General features: G+C 45.7%; 2 protein-coding genes across 3 annotated transcripts in view; both read right to left on the bottom strand.

Annotated features, from left to right (window-relative positions):
• Positions 1–9762, bottom strand: part of LOC130535708 (voltage-dependent calcium channel subunit alpha-2/delta-1) — a 43409-nt gene extending 33647 nt beyond the window's left edge. The window contains exons 1-3 of one of the 2 annotated variants that reach the window (XM_057050906.1): positions 9482–9762; positions 5547–5628; positions 5264–5380 (exon numbers count right to left, since the gene is read on the bottom strand). In XM_057050906.1, coding sequence (XP_056906886.1) covers positions 5264–5380; positions 5547–5628; positions 9482–9570 — 288 coding nt within the window. In that variant the 5' untranslated portion in view covers positions 9571–9762. The remainder of the gene's footprint in view (positions 1–5263; positions 5381–5546; positions 5629–9481) is intronic. The other variant, XM_057050905.1, reaches the window with a different exon arrangement.
• A 2182-nt stretch (positions 9763–11944) lies between these two features.
• Positions 11945–24364, bottom strand: part of pclob (piccolo presynaptic cytomatrix protein b) — a 45266-nt gene continuing 32846 nt past the window's right edge. The window contains exons 20-37 of the mRNA XM_057052651.1: positions 24113–24192; positions 23950–24025; positions 23746–23871; positions 22244–22352; positions 21978–22045; positions 21647–21885; positions 20878–20925; positions 20621–20751; positions 19873–19899; positions 19327–19420; positions 18545–18616; positions 18065–18356; positions 17612–17806; positions 15721–15862; positions 15568–15626; positions 14958–15095; positions 14735–14880; positions 11945–14498 (exon numbers count right to left, since the gene is read on the bottom strand). Of these exons, the coding sequence (XP_056908631.1) occupies positions 14355–14498; positions 14735–14880; positions 14958–15095; positions 15568–15626; positions 15721–15862; positions 17612–17806; positions 18065–18356; positions 18545–18616; positions 19327–19420; positions 19873–19899; positions 20621–20751; positions 20878–20925; positions 21647–21885; positions 21978–22045; positions 22244–22352; positions 23746–23871; positions 23950–24025; positions 24113–24192 (2186 nt within the window). The 3' untranslated portion in view covers positions 11945–14354. The remainder of the gene's footprint in view (positions 14499–14734; positions 14881–14957; positions 15096–15567; positions 15627–15720; positions 15863–17611; positions 17807–18064; positions 18357–18544; positions 18617–19326; positions 19421–19872; positions 19900–20620; positions 20752–20877; positions 20926–21646; positions 21886–21977; positions 22046–22243; positions 22353–23745; positions 23872–23949; positions 24026–24112; positions 24193–24364) is intronic.

Raw genomic sequence — 24364 nt, 5'->3', positions numbered from 1 at the left:
CTGAGATTTAAATCCCCTGCATGACTCCAAAGCGCAGACAGATAATTGAGCTAATAGTGGCTCACAGCTGTTCCGGATTCTTATTGTCCCTCATTAAAATTATTTTGGTTTTTATGCTGTCATTTTTTGCAATACAAGTTAAAAAAAAACTCTCCTTAATTCAAATACATTTGCAGGAATATAGAACCCAAATAATTACATTTTAAAACACGCTGAGCAGTTACTAGCCGATTTATTTTCACATATAATTTAATAATGAGGTCAAAAAGTCCAATAATGAGCAAATGGGCAACATAAATCATTTGTTCCGAGGCAGATAAAGGCCACAAATAAGTAAAAAAGACTGAAAACGATGAGGTTCTATTCTGGCCAGGACAGTTCATACGTAAGAGCTCAGTGTAGAACTCCTGCACTAAGCCCCTCCCACTGCAGCAAAGGCCACACCCACTTTGTCTTCGAACAATTCTCTGGTACAAAATTTTCAGTGACCGCAGGAGGTAAAGAAAAGTGTTGTTTTTCCTGCTGGCGAGGAGAGTTTTAGATAGTTTTAAGGAACAAATGGTGCTGGAGATGCATGAGAATTGTTGCACCATGTGAGGTATTTAAAGACAATCAAATCAGTTATAAATCCATTTATTTCTCGGGAGGTTTCCATTTTAGTTTCTCGGGAGGTTTCAAATGTCCCAGCCAAAACAAACTTTGTTCTCTTTAACACCTTGAGTATCCAAGAAAAAAGAGAGTGAAAAATCTCACACACTTACTATGGGAACTCCTAAATCGGGGTTGTGGATTTTTATTTAAAAAACGAAAAGATCAAGAGCAAGAACAAAAACAAATGTTGCTGAACTTACAAGCCTCCAGGTCAGAATTATCCTGACTTTTTACATAACTCGGCATTCAACAAGTATCTAATGAGTTCATCCTGACAACCGTAACAGCATCATTATTTAAATAAACTGAGATTCATGTTGCAGGTTGTCAATTTGGCTCATTTTGCTGAGTGATGTCACCGCTCATCAAAACACAAAGCCTATGTGTGTCATTCCACAGCAGTTATGCTAACATTCCTACGCCCATAACTGCTATTTATTTGACTCAGGTCAAAAAGTCACATTTTTCCCATCTACAGGGAAGGGAATTTAGTTGGAACACAAAGTTCTAGCATTTAATTACAGCCATTAAACACATTCCCTTGTTGTTGTTTTTCTTCCATGTGTAGCTGGCTACCTGTTGGATTTATAGCCCAGAAGCCCTCGATTTAATTTTAGTCATTTAAATGTGCAGCTTGGCTGATGGTGACTGTGACAAACTCATCTCCTGCTGGCACCTTCGTGCCCTAGACGAGCGTGGGAAGCGCAGCGCCGCCAGCCAGGGACCGCTCAGTGATGACACCTTCATCATACATGCGTAAGCGCAGCTACCAGCTAAGCTCCAGGACCTTCTCAGTCCTCCGTGTCAGTTTTCGAGAGGTGTCAGTGCGGATGCTAAACGCTAATCAGCAGAAGTCGAGCTGTCAAGTAAAGTTCATTTTACGGAACATGATCCGCAAATCAACAATTCCAAATGTTTAAGGTTTGCTCTTTTTTTTTTTTGTCAACGCAGTGTACATTTCTCAAATGTCTCATAGCATCCAGAACCTGGTTCACACACTCCATCATTTATTATTCAGCCTCATGGGGGCGGCAGTGAGTAAATCCTGATTCCAGGATTTCAAGGATTCTTCAAGCAGGACCCTGGAATATCACTCCTGTAGGCTGGTGTTTGGCCATGGGAGGGGGTTGGGAGGGGGTTGTAGTTGGGGGTGCAAACAGGATGGATTGTAAACTAGATTCAGCAGTGAACAGGCTGTGGCAGCGAGGCCTGGACAGGCACACCACAGCGTGGCACATGCCGCTGGATCGGTGCCAGGGTCGCTCAGCAGTTGTAGGCGGTCCAGAGCGGATCTGCTGCGCTTTAAATCCAGCCTTTAAAGTGGCTTTCCTCTCAATTCCACCTCAGTTTAGGTCAAAAATCACCGCTACGTTTCCCGTTTCCCAGATTTCCCAAATTTTAGCTGCGAGCGCGTTCCGACACACATCACAGTTGTCCATGAATATATTAGGCTCCTGTCTCTGGACCACCGTAACTCTAGTTAGAATTCCCCATCTGTACTACCTCCACCATCCCTACCCTACACACACACACACGCACACACACCTTGTGCCTGCTTAATATAATCAGCAAAGAGAAGAGAGGGGAGGTTGACTAACATCTGCTCCAGAGACTGGAATATGTCTCTGATCGTATCACAGCCGCCGTTCATTAGCGCACCATGTTGGCGCCGGCAAACACACAAAAAAATTACACACACATGCCGAAAGAACACAAAAAACATAGATAATAAAACAGGAAGAATGTTGCATCTTGTGCTCATTATCCTAACAGCCGCCTGATTAACGGAAATCTGCTTCATCACCTGGGGCCAAAATGGCAAATAAACACCGGCACAAAAGAAAAACTTGAAAACCCTTAAAAATGGAGGATCGTCTATATGGGGAATCTACGGCTAATCTACTCAATTGTCCTAGGAGGAAAGAGCAAATTTGTTAGACAACCCTCCTGCATGTGGAGAGGGATGGGTAGCAACGGAGATCCGGCCTGTGCCTCCAGCCTGGGTGAATCCTGCCAGTGTGACACGGTTCCTGGACACGCCAAAGCAGGAGCCGGATCCCGACAAATCCGTGGGGTTATCGCTCGAAAACGGCAAAGTGAGCGAGGGTCAACAAACCAGGCCGCTATGGGATGGGACGCTACGAGGGGATCAGAACCGGAGGATGGGCTGGATGCAGCCGAGCATGAGCACGCTGCAAGTTAGAGGCTAGCAGGGACTAGGAGCTGTTGGCGGGATTCAGAGGAGATTGATGGTGTAATACTCTGCCAATCTTCACTAGATAATTCTTGGACTTTTAGTCGCCGGGCTGCCGGTGACAAACTGAGTCCATCTCTCTAACGATGGTGTTTCAGGGAAAGATTAAGGCAATAACTGCCTTCGCTCACTTTATTTAGTTTGACACTGAGGGTTTAATCTGACCTGCCAGCTTCTACTTTTTTAAGCCAAATTTATCATCAGGCGGAGAAAAACAGGGCTTTGAGGAAGGAAGACCACTTGATTTATTGATAATGTAATAGATTCTAGATGAAATCCAGCCTCAGGTCTCTAGGAAAAGACAAAAGATCCTCATTTACATATGGCAATTTAATCTAATCTAAATATATGCGTAAATATATCTAAGGAAGGAATCCAGGAAAGGATACCAAAATAAGACAACTATGATATATGCGTGTAATATAAAACCAAAGAATAATGGACATTGGCAAGGCAGTAGATAAAGTAATTGCACCAGTCAAGCGAGGCCTGTTTAATTAGAGCTGAGCTAATGCAAACCTCATGATAGTTGGAGAAGGCCTACGCCATATTGTCATAATTAACTCTGCTACTTATTGAAGCCTCGCAGCATTGTTACTATCCCATTACTCATCAGAGAAATCCGCTATCCCCGTTCCCATCAGCCAGTGTCAGGTGGTTACAACGAGTGTAAATATTGCGCCTTAATAATTCAGAAGCTATCAGAACGTCCGTATCATCTGCATTGTTTAGACTTGGGCTGGAATGCCTGCATGGTGTGTTATCCGGCGTTAATATCGCAACATTTGCGAGTCCCCCTTATGGCGGCAGGTCAAAAATGGCCATTTTTCACCACGCTCTCGTCACACCGTTTGCGTTTAGCCGGGTTTTGCTCACTCTGCGCTACGGGAAGCATCGACACCACCTCAACACATCCTGTTTCCTTTTTCAGAGCGTGAAGTGTAAAAACTATAATAAAGCTTCCTCCTGTAATATGCTGCCAAAAATAATTACTCCTGAATATTTGATGCTCGACTTGTGCCACTTGTTTTATGACCATGTGCACGCTTGCTAGCTTGTTAGCACATCTGTGGCTAACATGGGAAATACTGTCTGCAGCACTGAAATCCCCAGGAGTCTTTTATGTGTGCAGTCATCTGTCCATCCCCACTTGTCCTTCCACATCATCTATTCGTCCATTTACCCCCCACCCCCCACCCCCCACCCCGTATCTCAGGGCAGAGGATTCCATATCAGCGTGCCTTCAGGTTACCCCGTGAAAAAGGGGAGAAGTGATCGATATCCAGAGGTTCAATGGACTATCAGTGTCAGGTTGGCCGATCCCCCACCCTCCCACCATCTGCCACCGACCCACAACACACACGGTAACACACAGACTAGACAGAAACAAGCACACGCAAATAAAACTCTGGTGGCAGTTTTACAGCAGGACGCTTGAACAGTTCACAGCATTAGTGGAAAAACAATATGAAGACCAGAGTTTACTTAACACAAAACAGACACTTGGCAGGAGTTGTGTTTGTGGGGGCTCGTGTATCCTCTAGCGCTAATAAGACAACAATAGCGATGCCTTGAAAAGGCAAAGTAGGGACCGCTGTGATCTTTGTAGCCATGAAAACAGTTCCCCTGTTCTGATGTCGCTGATGAGCATCTCTGACCCAATTCTGTGGGAAAAAAAGCTGGAGAAAAGGGGAGAAAAAGAGAACATCCCCAGGGTCAAAGCTCTCATTAACAGCCTCAGTCCCAGAGAAAAAAAGAGATCTGGGTTTTCATTTAGGAATGTTTCAGACCGTGTTTCTATTCCACTGGGGCATCAAACCCATATTACAAAACTCCATCTCAAGACTTTTGATGCTCGGGGCCAAAAAACTTGAGTAATTCCTCAGAAATGGGTTTAAAACATGGCAAAGGAAAGAGTCTGTCAGTGTCGACTGCGGTATTTTCCGTGTAAATTTGACTCCAAATATTTATTTCAACCTTGATGATTCAACTTTTTTCTGCTCTGGAACCGACGGCTCCTTCGGTACAGCTCATTTGTATTAGCTGGATCACATGCTGAGCCTTAAACCAGCTCGCTACGCTGCGCAGTGCTGGAGTTTATGGATCCTCACAAAGAAAATGGAAACCTAGTTGTATGCGTTTGTGGAGAATTGATGAAAAGCTCTCCCTTGTGCTCCTCTTCATCCTCCCAAGCTTCATCGTCTCCAGTCAGAGGCTTTTAAAAGCTCTTGCACATATCACGTATCCCATAAACACCCAAAGAACAGGAAAACATCCTAATCTAAAAAGTCTCAGGGAAGCAGATGGAGGACTTGGTTTCCCCCGACTGTTTCCGCCTCTAAGTGGGTTGAGTCTTACCTCCAAGGCGGCAGACCTTTTCCGCAGCAGCTGCTCGATATTCCTCGCCGCTCTCGCCACCAGCTCCTCGGCGTCGTTCTGCTCCACCGTGTACAAATCTTGGTTTCTCCGGAAAATCTATGAAGAAACGGGAGCGGTGCAAATAATATCAAAATCAGCTTGTAGGTCTGGATCACAAAGCTGTTTGTAGACCGTCAATAGAGTATCGCGCCGATCAAATCTAGCTAGCTTTGGCACATGTGTGTTTCTTTCTACATACGTGTGTGGGGATGGTGATGTGTACCTGCGTGAGGCTCCTCCCAGCCGTGGCTGTGTCCGCCAGGGTCACCAGCTCCTTCTGCATCTGATCAACCCATTCTTTGATCCTGCAGGACAAACAACACAACCAGGAGACACTCAGATCTCTGCTCTGTGGACACTTCACAGGCGTTTTCACCGTGCAATTAAGCTGTCGTCGCCTCGTTCGACATGGACCATCAGAGGAAACGTCTAGACAACCCCCCCCCCTAAAAAAACCAGATTTCAAAAACGGCAGCAGAGAATCGCTGCGGCAGGTCGGGGGAAATATCAAACGCTCCCCACCTCGATTGGCGCCACTACAATATCATCCCCTCAAACACGTGTCAGCGAGCGTCACCTCATAACGGCTCCTCTCTGAAGGTTCAAACATGGAGCCACCAAATCAGAGAAGTGTCAGCCGGAGTTGTGACTGGTGACGGTGATGCGACCGGACAGGGAAGAGGTGGCAGCAACCCGCCGCTTCATCAAAGAGTCCTCGGGGAGGGGGGGGGTGGATAGTGATGCCAGGTCTGGCCTGCCGGAGCCCACACACTCCCTCTCCTGCTTTTATCTTACGGTTGGGCCATAATGAGCACCAGCAATGCACGCTATAGCATATGTATGTTACTGCACCCTCCCCAAAGCTAGTGGCCTTGGACAAAGCGTGGATGAGGGGGGGAATGACAAAGAGCTGATAAATTATGCATTGAGATACACTCCGGCTTCAATAATCTCAGACATCTGCAGGCATACCTTCTTTGACAAACTTGCAGGGAAACACGCTTGAGCGTACGTGGCCGCGTGCTCAGACACGGGGGCATTAAAAATGCATGAGGGACCTAACGGTTTGGGATCAACGCGCATTCACACCGACACAGAATCAGCTGCAATCTGGCTCAGGCGCAGAGCCGGGCAAAATCGAGAAGAAGCATTTCTTCCTTTTTATTCTATTCTTCTTCTTCAGTGTTTGTGGGTATGAACATTAGAGTCACATCATCTCTGCGAAGCTCGAAGAGTCTGATATCTCACTGATTCCTCTGACAGGACTACTCAGGATGTCGGGAATGTGCAAATTAAATTCTGTTTTAGACACCTGCTTCGGGCCTAAAGAAATCTACAGGTGGCTAAAACTAGTTGGCTACTGGAACAAGTGACCTATCACCCTTGTTTGGGGTATAAAGAGAACCAGTTATGAGCTGGTTTATTCCTATGCGACAGATGTAGAGGTGGAGGTTTCCATGGGGGAGGAACATATTCCACCCACCACACACACACTTCTCAAATGACAATCATGATCTATTCCTGCGAATCCCCCATAAACCAGCAGCACGTTTTACAGTCAGGGTGAATGAGCTACACTTTATGGTTGCGACTGGTTTCGCTCCACTAATGTTGCTCTTTGCATCTGGATTTTTAAAGGTTTGCTTCATCTCTTCTGTAAATCACTGGATCTTTTTTTCTAGTTCACCTACGCCAAAGATAAAAGGATACATTCACTCCTAACAGGTGGCTGGTAGCTTGTTTACCTCAATAAAGAGTGTTTCTGTTACACGCGTAGTTTGAAGTTGATCCTAAAGACACGACAAGGGTTTATAGATCCAATTGGACCTGATCTGGGGTGGGCTGAGGAGACGAAAAAGGAGATTGGGGCACTGGCATCCACACAGTGGCACACGCTTTCTGAGTCAACAGGCGGAGCTGCCGTATTGTCGCCTGGCAGGTGAGTAAATATTTGATATTAGCAGCCAATTGTCCCTGGTTCATTTCAAACAAGAGTAGACAAACAGTTCAGTTGAGGTCAGCGTGGCATGTTTAAAATAGACTAAAAATGCTAGCTTTGTACGAAGCATGAAGTCATACCAGTGTGTCTGTAGTTAGGCTAGCATCTCGCTACGTTCTGTTGAATGTCAAAAGCTGCTTTTCCACTGATCGATCCACACTCGTCACATATTTAATAATGTATTTTAGCATTGTTACCCTGAATGAACAAAAATGAGTGTGCCGCATGATGATCTAACCTGAAAACGCAGCTGTTTGCTCTTCTTTTACGCAGCAGGTGTTTGTGATATCAAGTTACCAACTTATTGGTCATTGTGGTTGTTTACTTCCTCATTTGTGTCCAAACACATTATTTGTGTTCCGTGTCGCCACTTTAAATGCTCCGCTAACGGCTAGCACATTAGGCTCGATATTTAAAGATTGCTTTCCTCGTCTCGTGCGAATGACTCTGACCTTAGGAATATATCATGAAGAGTTTCCTCACAAATATATGAAATATTGAAAGCTGGGGGGAACAAACGATGTAATAATACACATGCAGATTTTGCTGAGGTGGCAGAACGTTTCTGCTCTGTTTGCCAGAGTTTGCAGCCTCTGGTATGATCCTGGATAATTAAACACACACAAAATCACGTATGATGACAACTAGGTCAGATTGTGGCCTACATTGTCTCTCAGTCACAGCAAAGGTAGAAAAGAGACCAGAACAGAAGAAAAGATGCTGGGATGATAAAAGAAAGAGAGCAGCAGATGGGGCGGCACCAGCGCTCCACTAATGACCCGGCTGGAGCGTGCGCCCCGGTTGGCGTTTGCGTTGAAGAACATTCTAATGACAACCTCACTGCAGAGGCAGGCGGGGAGAGTCCGGCCAGCAAGAGTCGACGGCATAAACATGCGTAAACCTGCAGGGCTGTTCCTGCAATCTGCTAAACACAGAGAACCCTTGAGCTGCTGAGGCACAAAGGAGCCCTCAGATCTGGCCTTGATTCACATATTATTCAATAATTAAGGCTGCGAGAAACTTGACATTTTGAGTTCGGCTCAAGAACGCAACGGTGAAGATGACAGACTCCCGGTCCATGATGAAGGCTGTCCCTCAAGATTTGATCAGTAATGGGCTCCGTTCCTATGCAGCATCTTAACAGCCAACAGAAGTAAAAGAATAATGACAGCATGTCTCGTTCCCAGTGCACCTGCAGCAAAGGCTGATCAGGATTACGGGCCCAACCATAAATGCCATGAAAGCAACGAAACTTTTAAAGAATCCTTCCTTCATTCATTCATGCTGGCCACAGCGTTCACCATTAACCTGCAGACAGATGTTTGTTGGGACCATTTGTAAATTACAGTCAAAAAGAGCCTTAAAAATGGCGGCTAGTTCATTTTTCTGTGCAGCTGCTGACTTGCAAATTGTGAAAACCCACAATTTTTTGAAACTCGATTCTACTATTATCGCATATGATCAGCCATAACCCATAAAAAAGGTTAAAATAAAAAAAGTTTTACTTTTTAAATGTGTCTAAATGTGCATCTGATAGGCCGGTTTATGATCAGTAATCATTCATCTTAATGAAATTGTGATGCCTGCAGCTCATTAGACGGGGACTTCTTAATTAAATAGCATAAAATACTTACAGTGTATACAGTTCAGTAGAGAAAACACCCGAAACAAGACGATTTTAGTACTTTAAGTAATCAAATTACTGAAGAACAACTCGTAAAAACGCTGCTGCATTTCTGTGAATTAATTTACACCGAGCTGTCTGCTGATTATCACCACTCCTATAGATTGCAATTTACAAGAATCGATTTTCACGCCTCCTGTTCATGGGCCACATCGCGCTTTTCTGCCAGGGCCAACTGGTTTCACAGGGAGGAAATGGAGCAGAACGAGCTCCAGAAGACTCCCTGTAAAACTATTTCTCTTCTTGAAGCAGCTGCACCCCCCGCCCTGGCCACAGCCGACGGTGACAAACTGCTGCGTGTGCCCCGCAAACATTAATCACGCAACTGTATTTGTGTGACTGCCTCCCGCCAGAGGACCAGTGGCGCACCAGTGAAACCGACCCACCTCCCAGTTCCCACCGCGTCCACATCTTAAGGAAACAAAAGGAAACGTCATCCGCCGCTCCAAATTGGATTAGACGCGCTTGTACTTACATGAGCTGAGTCGGAAACTGGGATCCCAAACACCCGTGCTGGAACAGCAGGGACAGGAACACCCACAGCCGTGCCCTGTAGGTATCCATTGTGGAATAAAAAAAAGAAAAGAAGAAAAGGACAGGGGCTGGAGGGGGATTCCCCAACGTGCGTGAGCACCAAACGCGTTTTTACGCCGCGCCGCTGGAGCGGTGACAGCAGGAGCGGCAGGAGCGGCAGATTAACCAACAGACGCCTCTAATCTGATCACCCGGTCATCAGGCTCTAACAGGTACTGAAGCTCTCTCTCCCTCCCTCTCTCTCTCTCTCTCTCTCTCTCTCTCTCTCTCTCTCTCTTCCTCCTCCTTTTCAGTCTACATCACACATGCTGCTGTTATGTTATGCATGATTTCTATATTGCAGACTCAGGCTGTAGGACGGAGATCAAAAATGATAGAAAAGAAATATGTTTATTTACGTGTGCGCGTACGCTCCTCTTTCTAGAAAGAGCCGGCTGAGGGTCTGGCTGCAGGTACCACACACGGAGCTCACGCACCCCTCGCTGAATACTGATGCAGGCTGGCTGTTGCGAAACACCCCGCAACCTTTCATTTCCCTCAACCCAGAGGGGCCAGCAGAATTTACAGGCTTTGATGGCCCGATCTCTGCCAGTCACTATCACTCATGGGGAGGGGGGGGGGGGGGGGGGGGGGGGGGGCGGTGAGCCGGGAGTCTGTCCCAAGTGGGAATCGGTGCAGTGACAGAGCTATCGATATTGTGTGAAATCTTATGAGCAAGGTACTGTAAGAGGGCCCATGAATCTCAGCGCGATCATTCGGACTTGTTTTGTGAGATTGGATTTGCAGCTGTGTGCTCTGCATCCTAATCTCAGCCGTTAGATAAAGCAGAGCAGAACCCCACACAGCAGCAGCCGAGTCACTCTTCTGGACCTCGCTTTCAAATTCCGAGAGCGCCCATCCTTTTATTCCCTTTGATTGAATAATTGAAGTGGGGAAATGTAAAGCCGACGTGCGTGTGTCCCTGCATGCGCGCGCGTGAGAGAGAGTTTCAGGCCTGGAGGGAGGGCAGGGCACCACAACCGTGATGCTTGGGGATTTGGTTATCAATCGTTGCTTGGCAACCACACACCATCTCTCCTGTCCTCTCACTCTTTGTCTCTCATCAACAGATCTCACCCAGCTCCTGAAGCACTGCACTGTTGCTCTCACTTCCCATCGCATCACCCTCTGCAGCCCCTACACACACACACACACACACACACACACACACACACACCACCACCACCAGCACCACTACCACCACCCAGAATTTACCTCTTCAGATGCACTGACTGATGGAGGGGAAGTCGGGGACCGGAGACGCGCGGAGGTCATGCCGGGTGAAGGAACAGCGAGAGAGGAGAAGATGGGGAGATTTCGGGCCAGGCGGACGTTCTGAATCTGATTTCCTCTTTGGAAAAACACAAAAATCAATTGTGAACATCTGACAAAGCAGAAGTGGTGACAGCAGTTCAGCTCGATCGCATTGAAGATAAACACGACACACCCTAAAACTTCTGATAGTAGATTCTGAAGTAGATTTTGGTCTGGAAAGCTTCCGAATTAGTTAAATATGGACATTTTTCCATTAACAGGCATTCAAACCTAATGTAATATTTTGTAGATATTTCCTTGCATTGGGCAATGTCGCGTAATTTACCGTCATGGTGGAGTTTACTTGATAAACACTGCCCTCTAGCGGCAATATATAAAACTCACAGACAAAAAAATGAGTATACAGTATATAATTGTTATGTGTTGTAATTTTATTTCCTGATTATAAAATTAAGGGCTTAGTGTGTAACATAAATGAATATAAACTATTTTTAACAAGACTGAATGAGTGTTTCTACATATTAACAGTCCTGCTGATGTGCCAAACAGAAAGGCATCCTCAATGAAACTGCAGCTTCTCTCTACAGTTTTGTGATGATGCGCGCAAAAATGAAAGCGAAATCTTGTTATACGTGTGTCTATTGTGCCTTTACTTGGCAAAATATATCTGGACAGATCACCATATCTGGCAGATCACCATATCTGGCAATCACCAGTCCATTGCAGGGTAACACACCAATCACTGACACCATTGCCTCTAAGAATAATTTTCTTGAATTAATCAACTGAGCAACAGTTGTTCAGGTTACATTAACAATTAGTGACTCTGTCTTTCCTCAGGACTTATTGCCTTATTTAAATCGAGGCTAGAATTCTATTGTAAGAATCATTATATTGTAATGTAACTATTCTAAGCCTTTTCTTCTTAACGGTTTGGCTCCATCTAGTGGAAACCGAGAGAATGACATCTATTGTGATCGTTAAAGTTCTACTATTCACTATTCACTATCAAATAATACTCTCACCTGGTTGAAATATGTATAAACATCTGTTTCACGATTCAAAATAAATCCCAGGTCAAGTCTGCATGTGTAATATAGCTCTCCTTAATGTTTATTCTTTAGATTCAGGGGAAACATCTTTTTTTCTCCATTTCTTTTTTTTTTTTTTTTTACCATTTTTACAGAACAATTTGCATAATATCCGAACACATCCTGTGTACAACTACATGACCATAACATCGGATTCTTGCTTTTACACGGTGTGAAAAACAAGACGATTGAACAGGCATATTTCTTTGCAGTCAGCATACAGATAAATCTATACATATTCTCTTTTTCGAAACCGTCGGCAAAATATACAGACAAACCGTCAACAAAACATGCAACATCCAGAACATAAAGTCTCAGACGACTATCCAGGTTGAATAGATTGTTTTTTAGTTGTTTTTTTGTTTTTTTTCCCCATCCCATTTGGGTTGCACAGATATTCATTGGTCGACAGCACACGGTTGGATGACACACTCGGCCCCCCTTAAACGACTACACACACGCATTGCTGTACAAGTAAGTCTCTAACTCTTTTCTATTATTACTACTTCTTTTTTTGTCAACACTCACATGCTTCCAGACAATATAAACATCCAGTCTCTGTAAAAAATAAACACTATGTACACCTCAAAGGACTCAAAAGTCACATTCACACCCTCTGTGAACGACGACGAGCGATGGTTTCACGAACACAGGCAACGACTGGTCTGGACACGCACCACGAGGGGTCTGATGGAACACCAGGGGTTAAACAGTCATCACTGGCCACCGAGGGCAAATGTCTAATTGACTCTAATTTTTTTGTACACACACTGATATGTAGACTGTGAGCATTATTGTTTTTTTTTTTCCTTTCCTCTTCAACCCCCCCCAGATTGTGCATTGTGTGTAACAACCCCCACATGTCACATCGTCTGCCACAGGTATAAAATGCACAGAAACATGTTTTACCGCCACGTACGCCATAATACAATCCATTCCAGTGCAGAAATACGATACATTTAATCTTGCATGTCGGGACGAGAGACGTGGAAATCAATAATACTCTAGTAAAGTGCACAAGCAAAGAACTTTAGACAACATGAATTATAATTAGGGGGGGGATACAGTCAAAGCTGTCTTTCAGCAAGGTAAAAATCAAAAGAATCTTCTACTGGACACATTTTCAACAACAAAACATCCATAAAAAACGCACACACTGATGCATTCAGCCACATCTATGTTGCATAGAATTAAGAACCAATGGGGCTGGAATAAACTTAAAAAGAACAATAATGTTAACAAAGATTGGCACAGCAAAACAAATGAATGCATTCCCCTTCCTTAATATATATTTTTTCTCTTCTTGTCAGCCATTGCTGTCAGATTTGAGTGAAATCTTACTCCAAACCTGCTGTTTCTTCTGGACCTAAATAATTGCACCAGCCCTGTCATATAGATATTTAAATATATGTATGTATATATATTTTTTTTTAATGAATGGTGGCAAAATGCTCGAAGATGAATACATGGTTCACCCTCACTGCTGTAGCACTGCGACTCGCTTTATTCTTTTTCTTTTATCCTATAAATGTGACCCCCTCGCCCCTGTGCACCTGAGAGAGGGTTTGGCTTCTGGGCAGTGAAAAAGGCCGGTTAACTGGTCGCAACTGGGATCACTGGCACGGAACAGCAGCTCACAGCACATCCAGACGCACCGAGGAACCCGAGAGGAGTATTTTTTCCCTGGGATTTTGAAGCTATTTTGTGTAAAACCCAGACGAGGGGGGGGTGCGGACAGCGGAATTGCAATACGGACACGGCTTTTTGACATTTAATACCGCGTTGAGTTCTGAACTCTGAGCCGTTTTCCTTGCGCTCCTGTTGGTGGAACGTTGGCTTTCTCGCCCCCCCTCCCCAGTAAACCTCCAGGGGTGCGTCTGTGTGAGAGAAGACCGATGGACGTCTCTGAGCTGAGCTTCCTGCATCAGAACAGACCAGAGAATCCTGCTGGATTGTCAGCACGCCACCTCCACCCCCAGCCTCCATCATATGTTTATGTTTCACGGTATATAGTATTGTCTACAGTAGATTTTCATATATCTCATGTGGGTCTCTGATGGTCTGAGTGTGATATTTGCAGTTTTATCTTCAGCTCCTGGTCAAAGTCATCCTTCTGACTATGGCTGCTCTTTGTCATGTACCTTTTTAAACATGAAACAGAAAGAAAAAAGCCTAAATGTCCTTGTCAATAAACCTTTCACGGATCTCCACATGCACCACACCCAGTTGGACATAACCCAGGTGACGCCCATATGAGGAAAAGAAAAGAAACGTTCATATCGGACTAAAGGAAGGACTGCAAATTGAATCTATCTCCTTCCCCCAGTTGTGACGTTAATCTTCTGAATCAGACGTCCGAGCCCCATGGAGCTGCCGATCTGCTGAGTCTTCATGTCCTCGTCGAGGATCTCAGGGGTTGGTCTGAGTGGAGCTGACGAACAGCTTGTGCCAGCTCACCACCCTCTTCCTCATGTCCACCTTGTCCAGCCAGATGTAGGCCTCCCCTATCAGGGTCTTCTTCATGAACTTGCCTCCGTTGGATACCAGGAAAAGCTGCAGAGCCGTTAGAGAAGACACAGCCTCTTATCCACCCACAAGAACCACTCAGCAAGGCCATTCGAATATAATTACGCCTGTTTATATGTTCAACATTTCTTTTATTCGTCAGTAAAGCTCCCTCTGAATAAAGGAAGCAGTCGTCTGCATGAGAGCCCTTTTTAAAGCCTTTAGCTTAAATTAGCATTGATGAGCAATTCCCAGTGGGAACGTTTTCGCGCTGCCAGCCGTACCTGGATGGAGTGTCCGGTGGGGTTGAGCGGGAACCGGAAGGTCTCGTTGAAAGACGGCTCTCTGTCATGTCGGCACACTCTGGTCTTCTTCTTGATGATCCTCTTCTGAGTAGCGACGTTCACCACATACAGCTTGACATATAGATCTGAGGGGAACGGGGATGAAAAAGGGATGAGTGAAGCGCGCACGGCTGCTGAAGCAACCGTGCTCGTGCACACATACCTGGTAGGTGGTCCGGGCTCTTAAACTTGTAGGTGATGTTTCTGCATTGAAGGATCTCCAAAACCAGCTGGTCCCCCTCTGTCTTCACCTCCTTCTTGAGAGCAACTTTAATCTCCCCCATCACTTGTGTTTTGCCACCTGAAATGATAAAAGACATCAAAGACCCCTGACCCTCAGCTGCACAGCGGTTTCCAGGCCAATGAAGCCCTCTGACTCTGCTGCCGATCGAAACTAGAGCCGGAGGGTCGGCCTGATGACACCTGAGCTGCGTGAAAGGCAGACAGCGCGTGCAATTGGGTGGCAAGCACTCCCCTCCTCTCATCTCCAGCCAATGGTGGACTTGTTCCACAGGGAAACACCCTGATTAAAAGGCCTTCAGCCACATTGGGGTAAGCAGCTTATATGGTTGGAAAAAAGCGAAATACGTGTCATTATACAATCTGTCCAGCAGAGGGAGCCATACGTTCATCCATCCTTCCCTTTCCTGTTAACTTCAAATTGTCCCTAATTACAGGGGAGCTGGAGCAGATTCCAGCCAATTCCAATCTTCATCCCAACATCCAGAGAAGGAAAAGAAACACTTGACATTGTGGTGTGACTTGGAATGTACCTTCATTTTCTGGAGTTCCCAGATGGAGTTTGTCAGTGCCGTTGGGGATAGTCTTCCCACTGTAACACACAGCGAATATTACACACTGCAGTAGCTGAAGCGTTGCCCTGCTGTTTACGAGCTAAATAAATACATTCTTATAGAAGCTCTTACATGCGTGGGACTTGAAAAATGGCGCTGTCTACTCCGGTGCCCTCGCCGTCGTCCTCATTGATGCTCCCGAAGGCGTCGCCCACAAGGCTCGGGGCGGAGAGCACCACTGACCCTGAGACGTCGCTCAGTCTGTGTCCCGGTCCTGATGGAGGGAAGCGTGAGAGCGGCTGTGAGGACGCGTCCGACCGACACGAGACCGTCTGCACTGGTGATTGTCACCACAGATGCACGCACGGCTAAGAGATACGCTGAAGCGCCGCCTGTCACACATATCTTTACACATGTATCAGGGACGGCAGTTTGGCCTGTAACCTGGCTTCAATGCTGAACCAAACATGACAATGTGAATGTTCTTTTGCAGGTTTTAATCATCCGCTCTTTCATTCATCAGTGAACGCTCACACAGAGGGTAAGAGTATGATTAGCAGTGAGGAGATGACGTCACATTTGCTGCCAAAGGGTGACTAATAGTAGCTGGAGTTTGTGTGAAAGCTAATATATGTTTAAAAAACCGACACGCATGCACATTCTCAGACATTCATGAAAGCCATTACAAACGATTAGCAGGGTTCATCAATCTTATGGAATGTTTAGGTTAACGTTGACTGAATTATATTGCGTATTTGAGCATCTGTTGGTGCTGTTTTCCTATGTTGCCTCACCTTCCCTGGACACTTCTCTTCCTCTCAATGGGCGGTCAGTGCAGTGAGCGTCTTGTGGACGTTTGCACATCTCCGCGTGTCTGTCTTTCTCGGTTTGACTGCGTCAGCCTCACTTTTGTGTCCCCTTTGTTTAAGGCAGTGGGTTGGGGAGGGGGAGGCAGGGAGAGGAACCTGGGTGCCGTGTATGTGTGTGTGTACGAGCATGTGCGTTTAGGTGACGTTCTTTTCAACTGGCCGACGCATTCATGTCATGTCATGCAGACGGCAGCATCACAAAGTCCTCGGTGGCCAGGGAGCAGCAGCCAGGGGGGTTGCAGGTGCATGCTCAGGTAGCTCTGATGCTGAGCGAGGTTCTCTCACAGGGGCCACGACGCCAGGGCTTTAGTTTTAAGACATTACTCATGAACACGAATGGATGTTTGACTCATGTTAAAATGCCACAGGAAAGACAAATTTGCCATCCCCAGGTTGGTTTCTACACTGGGACTGGAGGTCTGTACACTAAGAATCTGTAGAAACCACATTTATGGGATTGGCACATGCAGAATTTATGTAACGGCAGAGGGGTTTGGGCTTGAATTTTGGAATTAATTAAACGTTGAGAGAGTAAAATCTTTAATAGGCTACTGTGCGCTCTAATATTCTGTACAAAGAGATGATTTTCTTTGTGTATAATATCCTTAGTGTGCTAATTAGACCTGAACAAACAGACAAACCAAAACATTAACTAGGAACATGTATTACGAGAGAGAAAATCTAATGCTGAATATACTTACAATTAAAAGGAAGTATTCAACTCCTTAAAGTTACATCATAGCTTCCACCCTGGACTTTTAAATAATGTATGTGCATCCTTAAATTTTGCGATATCTTGTTTAGCATGTATTTAGTAAAATTTAATGAATGACTAAGAATTAATTGGTTGTAAAAGTGAATAAACAAAGTAATCAACATGAATAATACTCATAGAATGTGATTATTAACCTTTTAGTCTCAAATTAAAGCTTGAATCAAGTATGAGTTCAACCACTTATTTAGGTTTAGATCTCCTTTTCCAGCCTTGATTTTAGTGACTAATTTAGTGAAGACGATCCAAAACAGATCGCTTTGCCCTCAGAACAATAGGACGAGGAGAACACCACACACAGCAGGTCTTGAGTGGAGAGTAACGACATGCGAGAGAAAGGAAGCAAGTCGCCGGGCGTGTTAAGGGTAGGGGGGGGATTTACTTGGTTGCAGGCAAGACTGTTGCACAGCAGCCTCAGCAGCAGCTATGGCTATCCCAGCATCCTCAAGGTGGGCCTGAGTGACGCTGCTCTTGCTTTGGCTTCGTGAAGGCCCGTGGGAGCGCAGCTGGCCGTCGGAGGAGGACTTGGAGCTGCCGGAGCTGCTGTGGGATTTCTCTAAAGGCATCATCTGTAGGTCTGAAAGGAGACCAGACCCGACAAATGAACTCCATTACAGCCCCTTAATGTTGTTTTTTCTGCTCCACGGTGGCAAATACATGGAATTTAATTATAGGCGTCAAAAAATGATTCGATTATTTATCTCCATAGTAGCAGCCAGGGTTTCTATGGCAACAGACTGACCACATAATGGAATTTGGAAAATTGGAAACCTGCTGAAAATGATGTGTCATGATTCAGGATGGTTAGGGAATAATTGTGCTAACGTGATTATACCTTTGGCTGGATCAGGGAAAATTCCATGGCTTCTGCTTTTAATGACAGAGTTTTTAGGCGAGTCCTGACTCCCGTCCCCTTGCCCGGGTGCTTGACCCGGTCCGAAACTTTGCCCAGGCCCCAAACTGGACATGTAGCCGTGGCCTTGCCCATGACCCTGACCTGACCCAGGTCCCGATGGGCCCTGAGCAGCGTGGACTCTGCTGTGCTCGATGCTCTCGCTCTGTTCCTTCAGAGGCAGCCAGCGAGGGACGTTGTCGAGCTGGGCGGTGTTGGACAAGTCGATCAGCACCTGAGAGACAACGGACGCAGGAGACATGCGACGTCACTCCAGATCAAACACTGATCCCCACGAGCCATCCACACAAAGGAAGGAGAATTAACCGAAGACCAAAGGATTTGAAGGGCCTTTCCAAAGCTCAGAAGCATCAGGGAAGACAGAAGAGGGCAAAATAAAGCAAACACAAGCGGAACACTCACTTCCCCGAGGAAGTCGTTGGAGGAGGATCTGTCATAGTCCCACACTGTCACCTCCAGCGTCTTTTTCTTCAACTGAACAAAAAGAGAGGAGAGGAGGACAGAAGACGGGAGACTGTCATGGCGGATCCTGTGAGAGTGTGGGCACAGCGTCCCTGCTCATTTGCATCCGGGGGCGTAGGAAGCACAAGACAGCTCCAGCACGCTATATTTGTGTGCACAACAGCGAGGCTTCCAGGAGGAAAGCCATACTGTAGTCAGCCACGCAGGTGAAACCCTACGCTGGCTTCATTCACTGTCGCGTAAGTGGGAGGAGCCAGAAACATTCACTAATACGGCTGCAGTGTTGGCGTTTCTACCCTGTCCTGGTCGGCGAGGAGATCAACCCCAAAAGGAGTTGAATCATCTGCCAAATAAAGACACTATCACTCCTTTCACGAACATTTTTCTGTTAGATTGCAGAAAATGCTGATGAATTAAGACTTATGGGCACCAATAAAAGGTTGAGCAAGAATTCAGGGAACAGAAGCGGTGTGTGTGTGTGTGTGTGTGTGTGTGTGTCTTTTGTACTTGATACATATTGAGTAGCAAATCTCACATTCTACATTTTTAGGAAGTGAGGACATTTTAGCTGGTTCTCACAACCTCAAGGGACTATTTGAGGGTTAAGATTGAGGTTGGAGCTTTGTTTAGGTCACGATCAGGTTTATGGACACCTTTGCAGAAAGACAGAAGTTCAAAGATGCTGAGGTGTGTGTGTGTGTGTGTGTTTTACTCAACAGTACCTGCTCTAAATGAATGTTCTTGTAGATAACGGTCTGGTTCCACTCTGGGTTCATGGTCTTCTGGGCGTACCTGGTCCTTCTCTTGTTATCAGCACTGCGGGTTATAATATTCAGAGCAGCTGTCAGCAGTAAAGTTAAAATTGCCCTTTTCTGGCCTCACCCCCAAATAACAGCAAACATTAAAGGAAATAAAAAGAACTAGACTAGTTTGAATAAATGCTTGGAAGAAAAATGTCTGGAACACATCAGAAAACAAATATAAACATGGCTTATTAAAATAAAATACTGGCTTGTGTAAAACAAGATGCTAACATCAGAGCAAGAAGCAGAGGAGAGTTTAAACTGCGAGGCACTGAGGGGGAGAAAGCGATGGCTGGTGTGTGCCTAAACACCATAAAACAGAGATAAGTGGGCAGATAATTGGACGTACAACAGAGGCAACAACAGAAGGATGGAGGGGGGAAAAAAAAAGAAACGCTGGAGAACCCAGATTTACAGACAGCAAATCATAACACCAACTAAAAGCAAAGATCAGCACCACGCTACCTTGCATTCTGGACAACCATGACTTGTCTGAGGGAGCCCAGAAGAGGAAGAGGAGGGCAGATATCACAAACAAGAAAAGCAAAAAACACAAAGAAACAGTCAGAGCTCAAAGAAAAGGCAATAAAAGGATAGAGAGCTGAGGCAATCAATATTCTCCGCAGGGCGTCTCTGGTTTTACTCCACGGTACTCTAAGCTTGTGATGCACGTCCAAACCCTGATGGTGATTCCATTTTACACATAGGTCCAATTGACTATTTGATATAGCATGACTGCACTAATGTAAGGGCAGCGTCTTTCAACGTGCCCCCGCTTGAGTTTTGAGACCTGTGCAGCATGTAGGAGGTATAATCTCATAAACAGGTCTGATGGAGTCATTATCTAAGAGCAGATACTGTTACAGAGCAGCTAAAAGCGTATCGATTCGACGTGTGTGGAGACATAGAGCGAGATAAGGAGAGGAGGCCGGTGCCACCACACAAGAGAGCCAGACCAAAATACGCCGGAGCACAGAGCCAGTGAATGCACCGTGTTTGGGTGAATCGAGGGGGGGACCGGTGTGACTGCCTCATGTCATCGTATCCATTCTCATTCTCTCATACAAACAGAATCAGTTAGTCAGTTCCAAAACTGCGCCGTGGATACAAGGTCAGAAAGAAAAGAGGGGATAGACGACCAGACAGACACAGAAGCAGAAAGGGAGACACAGAACGGATATTCTGGAGGCCTCGCAAAAGAGCGGGAGCTCACCCTCGCCCAGGTAAGAGGTAAACCTTGACAAAAGGGTCCGAGTAACTGTCGTTGTCCCTCGGGGCCAGGTTCCTGGCCTGCAGCACATGGACAATCAGGTTTCCCAGGTGCCTGTCGTAGTTGATCTGGAGCTGAGGGAAAGCAAGCACATGGGGATGAGAGAGGACGAGAGAGAGACAGAGAGAGACAGAGAGAGAGAGCGCTCCAACATCTGCTGGAAAACAAAAAACGATTTAATAATTTGTGTATTTAAATACCTGAATTTCTCCTGTGATGGAATGAGGAGCCTTCATCAACTCCGATGGCTGCAAGGACAGAAAAAGTGTGAAAGAGACAGAGCAGCAGTAGATACATGAGGACAATGGACAGTTTCTATAAAGCACTGGATCAGGAATCACCCGCAGAAAGCTGACAGCAGCAGCGTGCAAACGACTGAAAATAACCATCATCAATCATTTGAAGGGTTTATGCTGAGGTTAAACTGTGTGTTTATTTTACTCTGTCCCAAAATGGGACTTGATTATGAAAGGACAGAAACTCGCATACTGTAAGAGAATATAATCCTCTTTAAATCCCCCACTTTTGGGGATAATTTTTGCCTAAGTAGCAAGTGTGGAACTGCGCAGACAAATGGAACATAAAAGCAAAAGGAAAGTCACGGACTTGACATATTTTTGTGCAGATTCAAATGTACGGACTCATCGTCTTTGATTTTTTTTTACACTCAAACCACACTGACTTGAGTTTGAACTCTTAATCTTCTACAGGGCTGTAAGTCATGTTAATTAGGGTCAGCCCCCACTGGCGTTCTGCTGGAGGTTAGAAGAAGCTGTTTTAAAATAAATCAGTTTAAAAAGGAGACATTTATTGAATGTATTTATGTGTTTCTACACCAAAATGTTCCAGGTTTGCAATTATCTATTAAATAAAGCTAAGGGCAGAACCCTTGAGTCACATGACCTTCTGTGTATAATATTCTTGTCCATATTCTGCTCATGGTAATCATCTCACAACCAAATTCTATACCTTAGACCTCTGTTTCTTGTTGATGGCGGGGGACGCAGGCTGGCCAGGGCTCGGTACGCCGCTGGAGGCTGCCGACCCCGCTCCCGAGTGGAGGAGGGCGGAGCGCTCGAGCGCGGACAGCACGCCCAGACCCCCGGACCCAATCCCCGGTCCGACCATCCCGGGAGCCTGTTGCTGGGAAACCTTCTGCAGCTCTGCGGCTAACTGCTTCGGGTCCACACCAGGGGAACGCTGCCCACCTGCGCAGACAAATGGTTGCACTGATTGACGCAGCACGAGAGGGTTGGGAAAGAGTGCGTCGGCACGTGCACGCATTCAGACTCGTACATACCAGCCTTAAGCTGGACGTGGTGCTCCAGGGCTTGTGGGTGCTCAGGGTCGGACAGCATATTCAGGTCACTGGATCCATACAGGAAATTGATGATTATATAACAACCAGTGTGATTTCAGCCTAATCAGTCACAGAGTGATATTTGTCAGATGGTCAGATGCGGAGGACGGTGAGGGCGGCGTGCATCAGTGCAGGGAGGCCATATTGCAGATAAATATGAAGATTGCAGTGGGACAGAGAGGTAAACGATGACAGATGGAACTCACAGCCTGACGCACAGCTCCACCTCTGCGCACGGCTGGCCGATGATGCCCTGCACTTCTTCATAAGTCTTGGCTGTCAGAGGGATCCCATTCCATTCCAGCACCTGCATGCCTGCGGTGAGATGGAAGGAAAGGATATGGAGGGGAGAAAAACGATTCAAAGGTCAATCCTCAGAACTCTTCACCTCTGCGCTGCTGTACGTCCATTTATCTACAGCTGATATGGTTTTAAAGCAATAAACTCAATTTCAGTTTAGCCTTTTTACACACACGCGCGCACGCACACACACACACACGCACGCAAACACACACCAACAGAGGAAGTAACCTGAATGTATTTCTTTCTCATTTCTAATTAGTCGACCAAATACTATCCATCCACACAAAAGACTGACAGACAGGCAGGCAGGCAGGCAGCAGGCAGGCAGGCAGGCAGACAGACAGACAGGACAGACAGACAGACAGACAGACAGACAGACAGACAGACAGGCAGGCAGCAGGCAGGCAGGCAGGCAGGCAGACAGACAGACAGACAGACAGACAGACAGACAGACAGACAGACAGGCAGGCAGGCAGGCAGGCAGGCAGGCAGGCAGAGAGAGTAACCCAGTCTTTCTCATTTGTATTTCGTCTAACACTTTAATTTGGAACAATGATTAATCACTATCAATCCAATTACAATATGAAACGTCTTTACCAATGACATTGAAAGATCAGAGCGCATCAAACTTTAGGACTCACACACAAATGTGTTTTCTGGATGAGATTTCTGCGTAAGAAAGGATTGAGCAGCTGCTGTGACAGCAGAGTTGAAGTCACGTCCTTACATCCTTCAGCACTAAACCAGTGCTCATTTAGATTAGTCCCACTGTGCTCGCCATGAAATTCACCACATCCGTCTCTGCTTTATTTCTCCTTTCACCCGAAGGCATGCTCTCTTCATATCCATGTTCAGTGAAACATAAATAACACATTTGCATAACTAATAACGCAAACAAGAGACTTTTCCCTCGTATTACTTTAGAAGATGAGCCCAGATTCACTATAGATGGTACACCCTTCACCCCCCCTCTCATGGGCATTAGCAATGTCATGGCAGAGGCCACGGAGGATTCACTATCACAGAGAGACAATGGAGCCAGTTTAGGCTAAAAAGATGGAATGGAGGATCCCTCTGAAAAATCATATTAAATAATGTGAGGAATGAAATTGCTGAGATAAAGACTTGGCCTGTTTTTTTTGCATGTGTGTGTGTGTGTGTGTGTGTGTGTGTGTGTGTGTATGGTGCTAAATTTAACATCATGACTAACAGCCTGCTTCTGCAGAGGGTTAGTTTACAGACGTTTGTTGCGTTTAGAGGTTGCAGACAGAAACCTTTTGCATGTCTCTACTGAAGATTCAGGCAGGTTTACTGAAGGAGCACAAGCTTTGAAGTTAATACTCCTTTAAGGCGTTGGTGTCAACACAGGGAAAGAAACATGGATGATTTACGCATCTACTTTTACCTTCTACAACTTTTCCTGTTTGTTCAGCCACACCTCCGGGGAAAACCTTGGCGATGTAGGCTCCACATTCCCTTTGCCTCCCTGGAATCTCCTTTCCTCCGACCACACGAATCCCCAGTCCATTTCCTGCAGGAAAATCAAATATCAGCTAGCAAAGTAATGATTGTAAACTAATTAAGCCATGAAAGACCGCATTAGCCTGACCTGACACTCTGGTGTCCTTCGGGTCTTTCGTTAGCTTGATCCGGACATGAGGACAGGCATAAGGAACCAGCTTCATCTGTGAGACAGTTGCAACATGAGACGTGTTTAATAGTGATTCCTTTCTGAAAACATAGTGGAAAATTTGGAGAAAACAAAACCTCACCTGTCTTCTATCTGCCTGTCTTGGATGTCCTTCTCTTGGCTTATCAAACCAATCAGTGTCTTCTCTCCTCAGATGGTAGGCTACAACAGGAAGATTTCATCAACAAAATATAGTAAGAACACATTTGGGTGCCTCTGCAGCTTCTATGATGACTACTGTTACTACCACCATTACTACCACTGCTTCTCCTTCTAGTATAGGTACTACTAGTTGAACAGTATCTAAATCTTACCTTTAACTTACATTGTGGGT

This window comes from Takifugu flavidus, chromosome 13, assembly GCF_003711565.1.
Source record: "Takifugu flavidus isolate HTHZ2018 chromosome 13, ASM371156v2, whole genome shotgun sequence".
Taxonomy (NCBI): domain Eukaryota; kingdom Metazoa; phylum Chordata; class Actinopteri; order Tetraodontiformes; family Tetraodontidae; genus Takifugu; species Takifugu flavidus.
This window is presented reverse-complemented; position numbering and strand designations above follow the sequence as displayed.